Source organism: Pristiophorus japonicus, chromosome 18 (genome assembly GCF_044704955.1).
Source record: "Pristiophorus japonicus isolate sPriJap1 chromosome 18, sPriJap1.hap1, whole genome shotgun sequence".
NCBI classification, from domain to species: Eukaryota; Metazoa; Chordata; class Chondrichthyes; family Pristiophoridae; genus Pristiophorus; species Pristiophorus japonicus.
In genome coordinates this window covers 62,574,418-62,593,273 of record NC_091994.1, presented here as the reverse complement: position 1 = coordinate 62,593,273, position 18,856 = coordinate 62,574,418, and the positions used below count along the sequence as shown (strand labels likewise).

Here is an 18,856-nt window from a genome sequence, read left to right as displayed (position 1 = left end):
TTGGAACAGAGGAGGCTGAGGGGAGACCTCATTGAGGTGTATAAAATTTTGAGGGGCCTGTATATAGTGGATAGCAAGGGCCTATTTCCATTGGTGGAGGGGTCAATTACGAGGGGGCATAGGTTTAAGGTGGTTGGTGGAAGATTTAGGAGGGATTTGAGGGGAAGCTTCTTCACGCAGAGGGTTGAGGGGGTCTGGAACTCACTGCCTGGAAGGGTGTTAGAGGCAGAAACCCTCACCACATTTAAAAGGTGCTTGGATGGGCACTTGAAGTGCTGTAACTTGCAAAGTTACGGACCTAGAGCTGGTAAGTGGGATTAGATTGGATAACTTTTATTTGGCTGGTACAGATACGATGGCAAGTACTGCAGGGTTTAGAATACGGCCAGAGTTATCTCCTGGACTAGTTTCGATCGCCTGGATGGGTCGGAGAGGAATTTTCCCGGATTTTTTTCCCCCATTGGCCTGGGTTTTTATCTGGTTTTTGCCTCTCCCAGGAGATCACATGGCTCCGGTTGGGGTGGAGTGTAGAATGTTTCAGTATAAGGGGTGTTGCAGTTGTGTGAGGCGGACTGGTTGGGCTGGGTGCTCTTTGCCTTTCCGCCATTGTTCATTGTTCATAGGTTTATATGTAACCTTCAGGTCTGCTGACCGAGGGCCGTGCGGCTCTTTGTCGGCCGGCGCAGACACGATGGGCCAAAATGTCCTCTTTCTCGCTGTAAATTTCTATGTTTCAAGACCTGTGATATCTCGGAAACTGACTCCAACACAAGTTGCCTGAAAGAGTGGCTGGGACAAGCCGCCAGACTTTACCCAGCTCAGCTATTGGCCCACACAACATTCTCGAAGTGTGCGTCAGAACTCAACAGAAGTGAAGGCTCGCGATCAACGCTGAGGTAACTGTCTTTAGTGCAGTTAATGTGCGACAGACAGGATTGGTTGTTGCCCTCGCTGAAGCAATCGGCCCTATACAGCATGGACACACAAGCCGTCAGGGGGGAGAGGCCCAGCCACCAACATTCCCTTACCTGTTTTTTTATCAGGAATCACTGGAAGTGTTGGAATTTCAATCATAGTATGAACAGAAGTGTCAATGGCGCTGCCCTCTTCAATCTCGGCACTCCCCTCTGTGGGAAAAACAGAGCAGACTGAGCAAATGGTTACTGTCCCAGGACGTTCTCAAGGCTCGACACTGAGATTTGGGGAGGCAGCCAGCTCCTGATAATTCAAAGTCACTCTCTGCACTAAAAGTCATTTAAAGTAGCTAATAATGAGCATGAATCAATGTCGATAACAGACCCCCTCCCCCCCAGCCTCAGTATGTCACGCTCCCCGACACCAGACTGACCTTTCCAAGTTGGCCAGTCTGAGGCAGAGTGTGGCATTGTAGTACTGTCGGCCCGTGTGTCACAGCTGTCAGGGGTCAGCAGTCCCGCCTGGACAGGAGGCCAGGGGTGAAAGGCCAGAGTGTGAACCGAATGTCTCCACAATCCGGCCCCGAACCCGAACCCTCACTTGTGAGCTAGAGCAGAGACCACAGCCCAGACACGTGCCCATGACACTTCCTTCAACCAATCACGTGTTTGTCTGGGGCAATTCAAGAGGAAATCTCATCTCTCTGTCCACAACGATGACATGAAACTATTTTTTGTATCGACTTCCCACCAGTCTGCTGCTGACACATACCCCAGCACAGGTACCCCCCCCACCCCATACCCCAGCACAGGTACCCCCCCCCACCCCATACCCCAGCACAGGTACCCCCCCACCCCATACCCCAGCACAGATACCCCCCCCCACCCCATACCCCAGCACAGGTACCCCCCCAACCCCATACCCCAGCACACACCCCCCCACCCCATACCCCAGCACAGGTACCCCCCCCACCCCATACCCCAGCACACACCCCCCCACCCCATACCCCAGCACAGGTACCCCCCCACCCCATACCCCAGCACAGGTACCCCCCCCCACCCCATACCCCAGCACAGGTACCCCCCCACCCCATACCCCAGCACAGATACCCCCCCCACCCCATACCCCAGCACAGGTACCCCCCCAACCCCATACCCCAGCACACACCCCCCCCACCCCATACCCCAGCACAGGTACCCCCCCCACCCCATACCCCAGCACACACCCCCCCACCCCATACCCCAGCACAGGTACCCCCCCCACCCCATACCCCAGCACAGGTACCCCCCCCACCCCATACCTCTGCACACACCCCCCCACCCCATACCCCAGCACAGGTACCCCCCCCACCCCATACCCCAGCACACACCCCCCCACCCCATACCCCAGCACAGGTACCCCCCCCACCCCATACCCCAGCACAGGTAGCCCCCCCACCCCATACCACAGCACAGGTACCCCCCCCCACCCCATACCCCAGCACAGGTACCCCCCCCACCCCATACCCCAGCACAGGTACCCCCCCCACCCCATACCCCAGCACAGGTACCCCCCCCACCCCATACCCCAGCACACACCCCCCACCCCATACCCCAGCACAGGTACCCCCCCCACCCCATACCCCAGCACAGGTAGCCCCCCCCACCCCATACCCCAGCACAGGTACCCCCCCACCCCATACCCCAGCACAGGTACCCCCCCCACCCCATACCCCAGCACAGGTAGCCCCCCCCACCCCATACCCCAGCACAGGTACCCCCCCCACCCCATACCCCAGCACAGGTAGCCCCCCGCCACCCCATACCCCAGCACAGGTAGCCCCCCCCACCCCATACCCCAGCACAGGTACCCCCCCCACCCCATACCCCAGCACAGGTACCCCCCCCACCCCATACCCCAGCACAGGTAGCCCCCCCCACCCCATACCCCAGCACAGGTACCCCCCCCACCCCATACCCCAGCACAGGTAGCCCCCCCCACCCCATACCCCAGCACAGGTACCCCCCCCACCCCATACCCCAGCACAGGTACCCCCCCCACCCCATACCCCAGCACAGGTACCCCCCCCACCCCATACCCTAGCACAGGTACCCCCCCACCCCATACCCCAGCACAGGTACCCCCCCACCCCATACCCCAGCACAGGTACCCCCCCCACCCCATACCCCAGCACAGGTACCCCCCCACCCCATACCCCAGCACAGGTACCCCCCCCCCACCCCATACCCCAGCACAGGTAGCCCCCCCACCCCATACCCCAGCACACACACCCCCACCCCATACCCCAGCACAGGTACCCCCCCCGCCACCCCATACCCCAGCACAGGTACCCCCCCCCCACCCCATACCCCAGCACAGGTAGCCCCCCCACCCCATACCCCAGCACACACCCCTCCACCCCATACCCCAGCACAGGTAACCCCCACCCCATACCCCAGCACAGGTACCCCCCATACCCCAGCACAGGTACCCCCCCCACCCCATACCCCAGCACACACCCCCCACCCCATACCCCAGCACACACCCCCCACCCCATACCCCAGCACAGGTACCCCCCCCCACCCCATACCCCAGCACACACCCCCCCCACCCCATACCCCAGCACGGGTAACCCCCCCACCCCATACCCCAGCACGGGTAACCCCCCCACCCCATACCCCAGCACACACCCCCCCCCACCCCATACCCCAGCACGGGTAACCCCCCCACCCCATACCCCAGCACACACACCCCCACCCCATACCCCAGCACACACCCCCCCACCCCATACCCCAGCACAGGTACCCCCCCACCCCATACCCCAGCACAGGTACCCCCCCGACCCCATACCCCAGCACAGGTACCCCCCCCCACCCCATACCCCAGCACAGGTACCCCCCCCATCACATACCCCAGCACACCCCCCCACCCCATACCCCAGCACAGGTACCCCCCCCACCCCATACACCAGCATAGGTACCCCCCCCCACCCCATACCCCAGCACACACCCCCCACCCCATACCCCAGCACAGGTACCCCCCCCCACCCCATACCCCAGCACACACCCCCCACCCCAGCACAGGTACCCCCCCCACCCCATACCCCAGCACAGGTACCCCCCCCACCCCATACACCAGCATAGGTACCCCCCGCACCCCATACCCCAGCACACGTACCCCCCGCACCCCATACCCCAGCACACACCCCCCCACCCCATACCCCAGCACAGGTACCCCCCCCCACCCCATACCCTAGCACAGGTACCCCCCCCACCCCATACCCCAGCACAGGTACCCCCCCCACCCCATACCCCAGCACAGGTACCCCCCCCCACCCCATACCCCAGCACAGGTACCCCCCCCCACCCCATACCCCAGCACAGGTACCCCCCCCCACCCCATACCCTAGCACAGGTATCCCCCCCACCCCATACCCCAGCACAGGTACTCCCCCCACCCCATACCCCAGCACAGGTACTCCCCACCCCATACCCCAGCACACACCCCCCACCCCACCCCATACCCCAGCACAGGTAACCCCCACCCCATACCCCAGCACACACCCCATACCCCAGCACAGGTACCCCCCAACCCATACCCCAGCACACACCCCCCACCCCACACCCCAACACACGTATCCCCCACCCCAGCACAGGTTCCCCCCACCCCATACCCCAGCACACACCCCATACCCCAGCACAGGTACCCACTCCCCCCACCCCATACCCGAGAACAGGTTCCCCCCACCCCACACCCCAACACACGTATCCCCCACCCCAGCACAGGTTCTCCCCACCCCATACCCCAGCACACACCCCATACCCCAGCACAGGTACCGCTCACCCCATACCCCAGCACAGGTACCGCCCACCTGTGGCCTTGCCTCATCAATAAGGGGAAGTTGTGCAATGGCTCAGCAAGTTAGAGCTTTTCAGTGGCACATATAAGGAAGGCTTTCCGCTACAGGCCCTGGTCTGTGCTTAGCTCGCTGATCTCCGCCACACCCGCAACAGCGGTATCACCACGGGCACTCAGTGCGACCCCCACCTCCCCCGGCACCCTAGCTCCCCCTCCCTGGCCCCTCCCCTGGCCCTCACCTCCCCCGACCCTCCACCTCCCCCGGTTCCCCACCTCCCCCTCCCCCTGACCCGGACCCTCTCCCCCCCCCCCCCTCCCTGGCACCCCCAGCGTATGACCTCCCCTAGTACTGCACTAGGAGCGTTGGACGAGAATGGGATGAATTCTGACTGCGATGGTACAGTAGCAGCGGTTCACACATGAATATTGGCTGACTGGACACGGTGCTGGAGTGTGTTCATGGAACCTCAGCCCAAGCAGCCAATGGCTTCAGGAAAGCCTGGGAGCAAGGGGCTGTGTAAATGAGATCAGTCATTCTAATATCAATAGCCAAACTTCAATCCATCTTTCTATTGGGCCCCTTTCTCCTCTTACCAGCAGAAGCCACAAAGTCCTCATCATCAGATTCCACCAGGAACCTCCGTCTTCTCAGGTGACCCTGCTCTGCCTCGGGGTCCTCTGGGATCGGGACTTCATCTAAAACCTTCGATGCATTTACAATCTGGAGACAAAGCAGAAAGGAAAGCCAGTTATTTTCTAACACAGTAAATGAAGCTTGTCAGCTGGAGGAGCAGCACCTTACCTTTCCATCCGGCACATTGCAGCCTTCCGGGACTCAACTTCTACGGCAACAATTCCAGACCGGAACCTCTGCCCCCACTGCACGGATGCAGCTGTCGGGAAGGATTTGGCCAATCCCATTACACCCTATCTATCCTCATCTTTTGTTTCCTCACTTGACCCCTTACCACCCCAGCATCCCTTGTGTTGTTTAATCTCCCCCGCCCCCCCCACCTCCCGTTCAGTCTCTGTACTTATAATCTGTAACATCTCAAACTCTCCAGTGCAGGCAAAAGGTCAGAGTTGAAACGCTAACTCTGTTCCTCTCGCCACGGATGTGACTGACCTGCGGAGTATTTCCAGCATTTCCTGTTTTTATTTCAGTAAATTCACATTCTGTCTCCAGAAATAACGTCAAATCACTCAGGCGATGGGAGGCAAGGTTCTCAAAGTGGAAAAACACCAAAACACTTGGCCCACTTCCAGCTACGGTACAAGTGCCCCAGAACCTAGCTTCTGACCAAGCTTGGTCTTCTTATGGGGCTCGGTCTCAAATATATATATTTTTTATCTTATAATACTCCATCAAGTGCCTGGGACATTTTACTGTGTTAAAGGCCCGTCCCAATCAATATATGCCACAAATTAGTTTTACAGCTGAATCACGTGGCTTGGTGGTTGAATGATAGGTTGGCAGTGATATTTACAAAGTGCAACTTAAAGAAGAACAGAGAAGGTTAAGAGGTGATCTAATGGAGGTTTTCAGACTGAGAGGTGTTGATAGAGTAGAGACGGAGAATCTATTCTCCCGGCGAGTGGGTCAACAACCCGAGGTCACAGATTCAAAATCATTGGCAGAATATCTCGAGGGCGATGGAGGTGTTTCTCACCGAGAGCTGGGGGGATCTGGAACGCTCGGAGAAGGTGGGAGCTGACTCCAGCAATAATTGTAAAGGAGTTGGTCGGGGCCTGGAGGATGAGGAGCTCTCAGGGATGTGGGACTGAGCATGGCTGCTCGCTCACAGAGCCAGCACTGGCACGCTGGGCTGAATGGCCTCCTGCTGTGCTGTAGGTTTCCATGATTCGAAGGTGCACCACATTCTCCAGCTGAGTACAGGCACCTGCAGCTTCACCACCGACTATTCCCGACACATTTAAGTTGTGCTGAAGGTAATTAAGATAAACAGATCCCTGGAATTCTGCGGCACGATCGTGGTGTTGAACAGCAGCGAGCTGACCTTGTTGTGTAAAATGCTGACCTTCACAACACAGATCCTGACCAGGAGGAAAGATTGAAGCTTAAAATTACCGCTCACCGTTTTCCGATTCCAAATAGAGAGTTTGTAATTATGTCACCTCGCCCCCACTTCCCCCCCACCAACCCACCCCTCCCCACCCACCCACCCCTCCCCATGGTGTGCGAGTGAGCAGGCGTTGCCCAACCCTGCCACCAGGTGTTACAATGGGCTCCAACACCAGGGATGAGGGGGTTGACTTATGAGGAAAGGTTGAGTAGTTTGGGCCTTTTCTCATTGGAATTCAGAAGAATGAGAGATGATCTTATCGAAACATATAAGATTATGAGGGGGCTTGACAAGGTGGATGCAGAGAGAATGTTTCCGCTGGTGGGGGAGACTAGAACTAGAGGGCATGATCTTAGAATAAGGGGCCACCCATTTAAAAACAGAGATGAGGAGGAATTTCTTCTCTCAGAGGGTTGTAAATCTGTGGAATTCGCTGCCTCAGAGAGCTGTGGAAGCTGGGACATTGAATAAATTTAAGACAGAGATAGACAGATTTTTGAACAATAAGGGAATAAGGGGTTATGGGGAGCGGGCAGGGAAGTGGACCTGAGTCCATGATCGGATCAGCCATGATCTTATTAAATGGCGGAGCAGGCTCGAGGGGCTATATGGCCTACTCCTGCTCCTATTTCTTATGTTCTTAATGTGGGAACGGCCCCTCGACACTCAGCAATGTTCACCGCACGCACAGCAAGCTTCCACAAACAGCAAATCACCACATCATCTTGTTTAGTGATGTTGATTGGCCAGGACACTAGGGAGAACTCCCCCCGTCTTCTTCGAATAGTGCCATGGGATCTTTTACCTGAGAGGAGAGACCGGGACCTCAGTTAATGGCCTGTGGAATGGTTTGGCAAGGTTTCCACCTCAACACCAAGTCAAAGCAGACTGCAGAGTGGCGGTCTAACCAGACACGCTGCGGTACGCGTCCCTGGCCAGCTATCTCCCAACGATTGTTATCTGCATAGTGCCAGGGGTTCAGGAATCGTATGATCACCAATAGGCCAGTTTGCAATAGCCGTTGGCTGAATGATGGGGCAGCAGCTATTACACGTGTCTGGATTCCTTTCACGGGATGTGCTCGGGGTGACTGGCTCCGGGCCCTGTCCAATGGCATTGTCCCAGTGCCGTTAGTCTGTCGCCATAGGCCGAAGTCGATGGGCTGCAGCTCACTTTGTCTGCACCATGTTGGAAGTGAGGGCAAATCAGACTGGAAACGGCAGAGGCTGGATTTCCACAATACCTTGCCCGCTCGTCCTGACAATATCTCGCTCACAGCAGCACAGTGCAGCTGAATGATCTAGCTCCCATTTGTTAATGTAAACCAAAAGGACAACTCAAATGGAACCACCTTTGTGATGAGGAAAGGGGAGGGGAACAGGAGGACCCAGAATCACAGGCACCAAATGCAAGAACATAAGAAATAGGAGCAGGAGTAGGCCGTACGGCCCCTCGAGCCTGCTCCGCCATTCAATAAGACCATGGCTGATCTGATCATGGACTCAGCTCCATTTCCCTGCCCACTCCCCATAACCCTTTATTCCCTTATCGCTCAAAAATCTGTCTATCTCCACCTTAAATTTATTCAATGACCCAGCCTCCACAGCTCTCGGGGGAAGAGAATTCCACAGATTTACAACCCTCAGAAGAAATTCCTCCTCATCTCAGTTTTAAATGGGCGGCCCCTTAGTCTAAGACTATGTCCCCTAGTTTGTGTTCCCCCTATGAGTGGAAATAGCCTCTCTGCATCCACCTTGTCGAGCCCCCTCATTACCTTACATGTTTCGATAAGATCATCTCTAAATAAATTAATGTTTTATGTGGCACCTTATCAAATGCCTTCTGAAAATCCAGATACAGCACATGCACTGGTGAGCTCTCCCTGCTGTAAGGTATGGCACCAGAGGCCGTCAGAATATCACAGTCACATCGAGACTGACTCATTCTCCTTCCCCCAGCACAACTCAAGCCCTATATTGTAACGTAAAAGCGATAAACTACTGTTTAAAAACACAACGCATTGTGTTTCCCTGCATGTGTCTTGGCCAATGTTTATCCCTCAATCAACATCACAAACAGATTACCAGGTCACTATCATGTCGTTGTTTGTGGGCAATTTAGGCTGCTGCATTTCCCATATAACTACAGCGATCACGTCAAAAGTACTTCACCAGCTATGAGCAGTGTTGGGATGTCCGGAGATTGTGAAAGGCGCTATATAAATGCAAGTGCCTTCTTATACATGAGCAGCAGCCATTACTTTATATTCTACCTAGACAGGAGACGTGTGGGCTGGTGGAGAACCAGGGTTTGTCACCACCCTTTTTAGGCCTCTATTTCAAAGAGCAACATCACAAACAGATTATTGGGTCTTTATCACATCGCTGTGTGTGGGAGCTTGCTGTGCGCAAATTGGCTGCCGCGTTTCCCACATTACAACAGCGACTACACTCCAAAAGTACTTCATTGGCTGTAAAGCGCTTTGCAATGTGCTGAGGTCATGAAAGGTGCTATATAAATTCAAGCCGTTGTTTTTGTTCTCCAGCCAACCGGAGTGAGGAGCAGGCTTGATGGGCCAGCTGCTCTTTGCTACCAATTTGTCAATTGTGTATATTTGTGATCAACGCCACACTCCGCTTCACAAATTGCCCTCAGTTTTGCTAAACTATAAACAAAGTAAAATTACTGAATTTTATTTTTTTTTAAATGAGAAGAGAATGAATGATTTAAAATGGGGTAAGCATTACATCTGCCGCGTTGATCCAATTATCCCCCATCTTCCAACTGCACTGGGGGACGGGTCCCCAGTAAACGCAGTGCAGGGCTGGGTCCCCAGTAAACGCAGTGCAGGGCTGGTCCCCAGTAAACGCAGTGCAGGGCTGGGTCCCCAGTAAACGCAGTGCGGGACGGGACCCAGTAAACGCAGTGCAGGGCTGGGTCCCCAGTAAACGCAGTGCGGGACGGGACCCAGTAAACGCAGTGCAGGGCTGGTCCCCAGTAAACGCAGTGCAGGACTGGGTCCCCAGTAAACGCAGTGCGGGACGGGACCCAGTAAACGCAGTGCAGGGCTGGTCCCCAGTAAACGCAGTGCAGGGCTGGTCCCCAGTAAACGCAGTGCAGGGCTGGTCCCCAGTAAACGCAGTGCAGGGCTGGGTCCGCAGTAAACGCAGTGCAGGGCTGGGCCCCAGTAAATGCAGTGCAGGGCTGGGCCCCAGTAAACGCAGTGCAGGCGGGTCCCCAGTAAACGCAGTACGGGGCTGGGCCCCAGTAAACGCAGTGCAGGGCTGGGCCCTAGTAAACACCGTGCGGAGCGGGTCCCAGTAAACGCAGTGCAGGGAGGGTCCCAGTAAAAGCCGTGCGGGGCAGGTCCCCAGTAAACGCAGTGCAGGGCTGGGCCCCAGTAAACGCAGTGAAGGGCTGGGCCCCAGTAAACGCAGTGCAGGGCTGGGCCCCAGTAAACGCAGTGCAGGGCTGGGCCCCAGTAAACGCAGTGCAGGGCTGGGCCCCAGTAAACGCAGTGCAGGGCTGGGCCCCAGTAAACGCAGTGCAGGGCTGGGCCCCAGTAAACGCAGTGCAGGGCTGGGCCCTAGTAAACACCGTGCGGAGCGGGTCCCAGTAAACGCAGTGCAGGGAGGGTCCCAGTAAAAGCCGTGCGGGGCAGGTCCCAGTAAACGCAGTGCAAGGCGGGTCCCCAGTAAACGCAGTGCAGGGCTGGGCTCCAGTAAACGCAGTGCAGGGCTGGGCCCCAGTAAACGCAGTGCAGGGCTGGGCCCCAGTAAACGCAGTGCAGGGCTGGGCCCCAGTAAACGCAGTGCAGGGCTGGGCCCCAGTAAACGCAGTGCAGGGCTGGGCCCCAGTAAACGCAGTGCAGGGCTGGGCCCCAGTAAACGCAGTGCAGGGCTGGGCCCCAGTAAACGCAGTGCAGGGCTGGGCCCCAGTAAACGCAGTGCAGGGCTGGGCCCCAGTAAACGCAGTGCAGGGCTGGGCCCCAGTAAACGCAGTGCAAGGCGGGTCCCCAGTAAACGCAGTGCAGGGCTGGGCTCCAGTAAACACAGTGCAGGGCAGGTCCCAGTAAACGCAGTGCAGGGCGGGTCCCCAGTAAACGCAGTGCAGGACAGGTCCCAGTAAACGCAGTATGGGGCGTGTCCCAGTAAACGCAGTGCAGACCTGGGTCCCCAGTAAACGCAGTACAGGGCAGGTCCCAGTAAACGCAGTACGGGGGTGGGCCCCAGTAAACGCAGTGCAGGGCTGGGCCCCAGTAAACGCAGTGCAGGGCGGGTCCCAATAAACGCAGTGCAGGGCGGGTCTCCAGTAAACGCAGTGCAGGGCTGGGCCCCAGTAAACGCAGTACGGGGCTGGGCCCCAGTAAACGCAGTACGGGGCTGGGCCCCAGTAAACGCAGTACGGGGCTGGGCCCCAGTAAACGCAGTACGGGGCTGGGCCCCAGTAAACGCAGTGCAGACCTGGGTCCCCAGTAAACGCAGTGCAGGGCGGGTCCCAGTAAACGCAGGACTGCTTTGGCCGGGCAGTACAGACACAGCTGGATAACTTCAGCCCGACAGCTCCAACAATTCTCCTGGCTTTCTCAACCCCAATGAATTCCGCGTCTGACTTCCGCTGGCTGCTCTTTAATAATAACGGTTATCAGCTGGGGCACAAAGCCTTGGCGAGACCCAACACGTGCGCACCACAGCCTAGGCCAGAGTAAATCGTCCCATTTATATAGAAAAATAGGCCTGAGGTTAAAGGTTTCATTATTCAGAAAGTTGCGAAATGCCTTTTCCTGAATCTTCCCGAGACCTACGAAGATCTTGGTGAACGGGCAAGTGACTAGTAGTGTTGGGAATTTTCAATCCCCACACTCACAAGCCGGTGTGCTGCTTTCACTGAGCAGAAGGAGGCACTATTCTCCTGGGAGGTCCCAAGGAAAGGAGATGCAGCAGTGGCAATAAATGGGCTCATTCCCCAAGTGCCGTGGGGAACCGCATCCACAAACTGCACACACCAGGAAGGCATGGGAGCACGGCCTACGATGGCACCGCACACGGGACTCAGGACCCGTGACGTAGGCTGTCCCACTAGCTGTGCCCTAAAGTGTGATTACTACACTGACTGACCTCACCCCACACCGGGGTTAACTGACTGACCTCACCCCACACTGGGGTTAACTGACCTCACCCCACACCGGGGTTAACTGACTGACCTCACCCCACACCGGGGTTAACTGACCTCACCCCACACCGGGGTTAACTGACCTCACCCCACACCCCACACCGGGGTTAACTGACTGACCTCACCCCACACTGGGGTTAACTGACCCTCACCCCACGTCGGGGTTAACTGACCCTCACCCCACGTCGGGGTTAACTAACTGACCCTCACCCCACACCGGGGTTAATTGACCCTCACTCCACACCGGGGTTAACTGACCCTCACCCCACACCGGGGTTAACTGACCCTCACCCCACACTGGGGTTAATTGACCCTCACCCCACACCGGGGTTAACTGACTGACCTCACCCCACACCGGGGTTAACTGACCTCACCCCACACCGGGGTTAACTGACCTCACCCCACACCGGGGTTAACTGACCTCACCCCACACCCCACACCGGGGTTAACTGACTGACCTCACCCCACACTGGGGTTAACTGACCCTCACCCCACGTCGGGGTTAACTGACCCTCACCCCACGTCGGGGTTAACTAACTGACCCTCACCCCACACCGGGGTTAATTGACCCTCACTCCACACCGGGGTTAACTGACCCTCACCCCACACCGGGGTTAACTGACCCTCACCCCACACTGGGGTTAATTGACCCTCACCCCACACCGGGGTTAACTGACTGACCTCACCCCACACCGGGGTTAACTGACCTCACCCCACACTGGGGTTAACTGACCCTCACCCCACGTCGGGGTTAACTGACCCTCACCCCACGTCGGGGTTAACTAACTGACCCTCACCCCACACCGGGGTTAATTGACCCTCACTCCACACCGGGGTTAACTGACCCTCACCCCACGTCGGGGTTAACTAACTGACCCTCACCCCACACCGGGGTTAATTGACCCTCACTCCACACCGGGGTTAACTGACCCTCACCCCACACCGGGGTTAACTGACCCTCACCCCACACTGGGGTTAATTGACCCTCACTCCACACCGGGGTTAACTAACTGACCCTCACCCCACACTGGGGTTAATTGACCCTCACCCCACACCGGGGTTAATATTTTCAGAAGACAACCGGGGAAAAAATTGTCGTGTACAAGAACAGGGAAAAGACAGTCAGTCAAGCTCCTTCCTACGGGCTATGTACAAGTTACACCGGTACAGACAGTGACTCATCTGGAGGTCAGAGAACAAGACAAAGCTGTGAATGTTCTCAGTAAGTCCTGAAGATAATATTGCGGAAATGATAAGAGTTGTCCAGAAACAGGCCATTTGAATCCACTGGTCTGTGCCAGTGCTGCTGTTCCACACGAGCCCCCCCCGCCATTGTCCTTCACCTCTCCCCAACCCGGCCTGCTCTTCCTTTCTCCCTCCGTGCGTATCAAGCTTCCCCTTAAATGGAGCTGCGATGTTCGCCACAGCGGTTTCTGGTGGCCGCGGGTTCCACATGCTAACCACTCTGGGTAAAGAGGTTTGACTCCAAGACATTAGTCTAAAACAGCTGTATTCAATCAAGCCCACAGTTAAGATTTTTGTAATCTCAAGCAACACAATTAAAAAATTCTCATCCTTAAAACATATGCATGCAATCCACGTCAAAGGGACTGCTGACACGTGACTCCTGTTTACGGGAGCCTATCCCACACGTGACTCCTGTTTACGGGAGCCTATCCCACACGTGACTCCTGTTTACGGGAGCCTATCCCACACGTGACTCCTGTTTACGGGAGCCTATCCCACACGTGTCCTGTCTGTAACCGCCCAATGTAAAGTGCTGTGCCCCTACTCCACCCAAAGATGCAGCCAAGGCACTGCAAACGCTTTATCTGAAGGTTAGCAGTGACCAGGCCCAATCCCCACCCTCCATGGCCCAGTAAGTGGCACTGCTCCATACTCGAACCCACACACATTGCCTTGATTATCAGCAATGATGAATTGGTATTATTGCGTTCCATCTGTAACCTGTGCAGCAATACCATGTAAAGTATTACAATTAACTGCAAGGCCAAGTAGATCAACTGTCTTATCACTGGAATTCCACAGGACACAATCACACTTCGCCCTCTGCAAAAATATATAACATTTACAGCATCAACACCCTTCTCGCATCCCAAAAGACATCGGTGGGAAAACCAAATGGAAAGAAAATCAGAGCTTAATAACAAGGCGAGAATTTTCACGTGTTGCTGACTACATTTAATGAAAGCCAGAGACAGCCTGGCTGTAGATATGTCGCTGTACAGGGGAAACTCAAACCTCAGTCAGTACGTGACTTCACTGAGATCAGAAGGTAATTTCAGTATGACTTCATTACAACCCAGGGCTTCAAACATATTGCTTGTTCCATATTACATTTTCCAGCAAAGTGTCACCCACCAAACTTGTCCTCCAGTCCATAGTTTAAAGCTACATTTATTTATAACTTCATTTTGTTACTTTCTATTTTCAAACCAGCGCATATAGGAGGTGATGTAATGACATCACTTACATTTGCTTTACAGACGAGAACATTTCTCCCTCAATCAACACCATTGAAATTAGTTTGTTTAAAAAATATATTCTCGGGCTGTCAGTGACACTCACTGCCCATAGCCCCATGTCCGGCTGCTGTCCAGACTACTCCAACAGGGCATGCAGTCACACACAGGCCAATAGGATCAGGGCATGCAGTCACACACAGGCCAATAGGATCAGGGCATGCAGTCACACACAGGCCAATAGGATCAGGGCATGCAGTCTCACACAGGCCAATAGGATCAGGGCATGCAGTCACACACAGGCCAATAGGATCAGGGCATGCAGTCACACACAGGCCAATAGGATCAGGGCATGCAGTCTCACACAGGCCAATAGGATCAGGGCATGCAGTCACACACAGGCCAATAGGATCAGGGCATGCAGTCACACGCAGGCCAATAGGATCAGGGCATGCAGTCACACACAGGCCAATAGGATCAGGGCATGCAGTCACACACAGGCCAATAGGATCAGGGCATGCAGTCACACACAGGCCAATAGGATCAGGGCATGCAGTCACACACAGGCCAATAGATTCCTACAACAATCCAGGAACTTTCATAGTCATTCAATTTCACAACTTGCCAGGGTGGGATTTGAACTCAGTGGGTTACTACTCCGACATTTCATCGCCTTTTGTGGGATCCTGCTATGCATAAAATAGCATCCACGTTCACCTACACAATGGCCACTGCACCTCAAAGGATTCATTGCCGGTGAGGAAGTTTTTGAGACATTTTCAAGGGGCATGAAAGCCAATCCAGAACTTCTTCATTACAACAACAAAAAAGACTTGAAAGATTTACTAGTGAAATGTTGTGTCCAAGCAACGATCAGTAAAGTTAGGGGCTCCAAAACGACAGCATTGAACAACTGCAGAATCAAGGGGCAGCCATTTCCTGCGTATTTGTTCCTCTGTACAGTCATAGCAGAGTTTGCAGCCATGTGAGTCTCCCCAAATATGAATGTTATAATCTTCACTTTTCAATCTCCAGAGACAAACAGAACATACTGGGAGCAAACCTTGTGACATCATCCTTCCAGCATTGTACCAAAGCCAATGGCACTTGGTGCAGTTTTGTTAACCCGGGCCAGTGTTGTGGAAAGCTAACCCTAGCTTCATATTAGGATCTCCTGGTCGGGGTCGGTGTGGGCCAGAAAGTGGAAGATAGAAGATGGACAAGATGCAACAGATGGTCCTGATTTAGGATCACAAAGCTGCACTGAGGGATTGGATTATCGGAAGTCCATGCTTGTTGCCTTCAACTAGCCTCGACAATAGGACTTCACAATCTCGACTTTTTCTTAAATGAAACACAGCATACTACCGAAGTTGAAAGGGGTGAAGTAATGGCACAGTGCCGAGCAGATGAAGCATGTTGTTTGTTGAAGGAAGCAGAGAGAGATGAGGACAGGTCTGGAGTACGGGTCTGCAATACTGATGTGTAATATGAATCTGAGGAGACCCTGGTCAAGGTGGACGCTGGAGACAATGACCATTCCCTCACTACAGATACATAAATCAATATGTGGATTGCGTTTGGACAGGGGGTTGGATGGAAGATCGGAGTCTAGGCCAGGCTTTGAGGCTTCTGGAGAGAGGCCTGTATCAACGACAGTCAGCACCGAAGATCGTTAGTTAGCCGAAAGGTATCCCATGTGCCCAGCATCCTTTGATCACGTGAGTCAATGCCGGACACACTGGAGTTGGTACAGTTCACACAGTCGGTCTGAAGACTGACTACATTATCCTCAACACTGATTGGCTCACAGTTCTCGTCAGCAGTGTGAGGCGTCACAGGATTTTCTCCCGATCAGCTTCCTTGTGTGTTCTTGGAGCAGGCTGCACATTGAGAAGATCAAGGACAGATTGTGAATGCAGAAGACACTGTGACACCCCGTGGTCATAGACTCGGAGTAACCTGGTCTTACCCATCTGTAACTGAACAGATGAATGTGAAAATGCTGCTGAAAATTCAGCTTGCCTGTCAGGACAGGTCCTTACCAAACAATCCTTTCTACCTGCCTTGTTTGAAGTGCTATTTTTGTTTTCTTCTCACTTTACAAATTACCACAAAAGAAGTCTGCTGGTAAGCTGCTCGACAGAACAAAGAAGCCATCAAACTATTCATTATACAGCCACTCACAAACCTAGCAACCTCGCAAGATATCATTAGATGACAGAGCCCTTCTGTTGATCACAGCAACGGATCCTGTACCAAACTGAATCAAATGAAGCTGATTGGCTCACTGCCTCCTCGATATATTAGCAAAAACATGCCTTAATTAGCCTCAAGATTCTGTCAGCTTGTCAAAAGATATTACATTTACATCACACGGACATCGGGGCAGGCGTGACAACGGCCCTCAGCACCCATGGGTGACGGGGAACCGACTGATCCCTCTGCCCTCAGCATCCATGTGTCACGGGGAACCGACTGATCCCACTGCCCTCAGCACCCATGGGTAACGGGGAACCGACTGATCCCACTGCCCTCAGCACCCATGGGTAACGGGGAACCGACTGATCCCACTGCCCTCAGCACCCATGGGTGACGGGGAACTGACTGATCCCTCTGCCTTCAGCACCCATGGGTAACGGGGAACCGACTGATCCCACTGCCCTCAGCACCCATGGGTCACGGGGAACCGACTGATCCCTCTGCCCTCAGCACCCATGTGTCATGGGGAACCGACTGATCCTTCTGCCCTCAGCACCCATGGGTGACGGGGAACTGACTGATCCCACTGCCCTCAGCACCCATGGGTGACGGGGAACTGACTGATCCCTCTGCCTTCAGCACCCATGGGTAACGGGGAACCGACTGATCCCACTGCCCTCAGCACCCATGGGTGACGGGGAACTGACTGATCCCTCTGCCTTCAGCACCCATGGGTAACGGGGAACCGACTGATCCCACTGCCCTCAGCACCCATGGGTAACGGGGAACCGACTGATCCCACTACCCTCAGCACCCATGGGTGACGGGGAACTGACTGATCCCACTGCCCTCAGCACCCATGGGTAACGGGGAACCGACTGATCCCACTGCCCTCAGCACCCATGGGTGACGGGGAACCGACTGATTCCACTGCCCTCAGCACCCATGGGTCACGGGGAACCGACTGATCCCTCTGCCCTCAGCACCCATGGGTCACGGGGAACCGACTCATCCCTCTGCCCTCAGCACCCATGTGTCATGGGGAACCGACTGATCCCACTGCCCTCAGCACCCATGGGTGACGGGGAACTGACTGATCCCTCTGCCCTCAGCACCCATGGGTCATGGGGAACCAACTGATCCCACTGCCCTCAGCACCCATGGGTAACGGGGAACCGACTGATCCCAGAGCTGAAGGTTGGACAAGTTGACCTTGCTTGGCTGTGAGTCCACCCACTCCCGATTCCCTCCACCCACTGAAATCGTTTGCCAATGCCCGTTTGCCAATGCCCGTTTGCCAATGCCCGTTGCCGAGGTTTACACATGAAGAGTGGCCTCTTTGGGAGATCGTTGGAGGCTGCAAAACTGTCACCAGCTCCAGATAGACGGAGAGTCAGAAAAGAGGGAAAACATGAAGGATTCCTACTCTATAATTTATATGACTTTAGACAGGGTAAATGTGATTGAAAAATGATTGTCAACCAGTTCTATGTCTGCTCAAAGTCTACTGTTTCTATGGCAATAGTGAGCAATGCACATAGCTGGCTGCACAATCGGGCTGCGGTACCTGTTCTCGGTGGATTTTAATTGGGCGACCCATGTGATTGCCTTGCTTCACAACAAAAGGTCAATTAAATGTGGGCATGGCATCCCATTCATTTCACAGGAGATTCTGCTTCTGGATACTGCCTCATTGCTATGAACACAACATAAAGTTACAAGCAGGAGCCTTGCACACCGGGCGTCAAATCCACGTGTAGTTTTCAGATAAAGTGGGGCGAGAGGGTGGGGAATAATTGGAGCTGTGCACTGACAAAATCCAGCTGCCATTTTCCAGTCATAAATCTACTATTTTGATATATTTTTGTCATTAATTACCAAGTCCACATTCAATATGGAAACTGCCTATGTGGACTTATGCTGTAATTACATCCTGTGGTCAGAAGTGGCACTGCAGCGCCTCCACTGGTCGGGAGGTGTAATTACAGCGTGACCGGTTTACATGGACATTGTACATGTGGTGGTTGGAAGTTATTAGGTGAAGGCGTCGACAGGAAGGACACACAACTTTCAGTATATATTATAAATAAATGCTATATCATGGTGACAATTGTTAAAAACATTCTTGGAGTGGGAACTAATTTGAACTTGTTCATTAAAACA

The 18,856-nt window shown here is 54.5% G+C and overlaps 1 protein-coding gene across 1 annotated transcript in view; it reads right to left on the bottom strand.

The window, feature by feature from the left end:
• hspg2 (heparan sulfate proteoglycan 2) overlaps positions 1–18,856 on the bottom strand; it is a 643,156-nt gene that overhangs the window by 505,488 nt on the left and 118,812 nt on the right. The window contains 2 exon segments of the mRNA XM_070860710.1: positions 1,029–1,127; positions 5,347–5,473. Coding sequence (XP_070716811.1) covers positions 1,029–1,127; positions 5,347–5,473 — 226 coding nt within the window.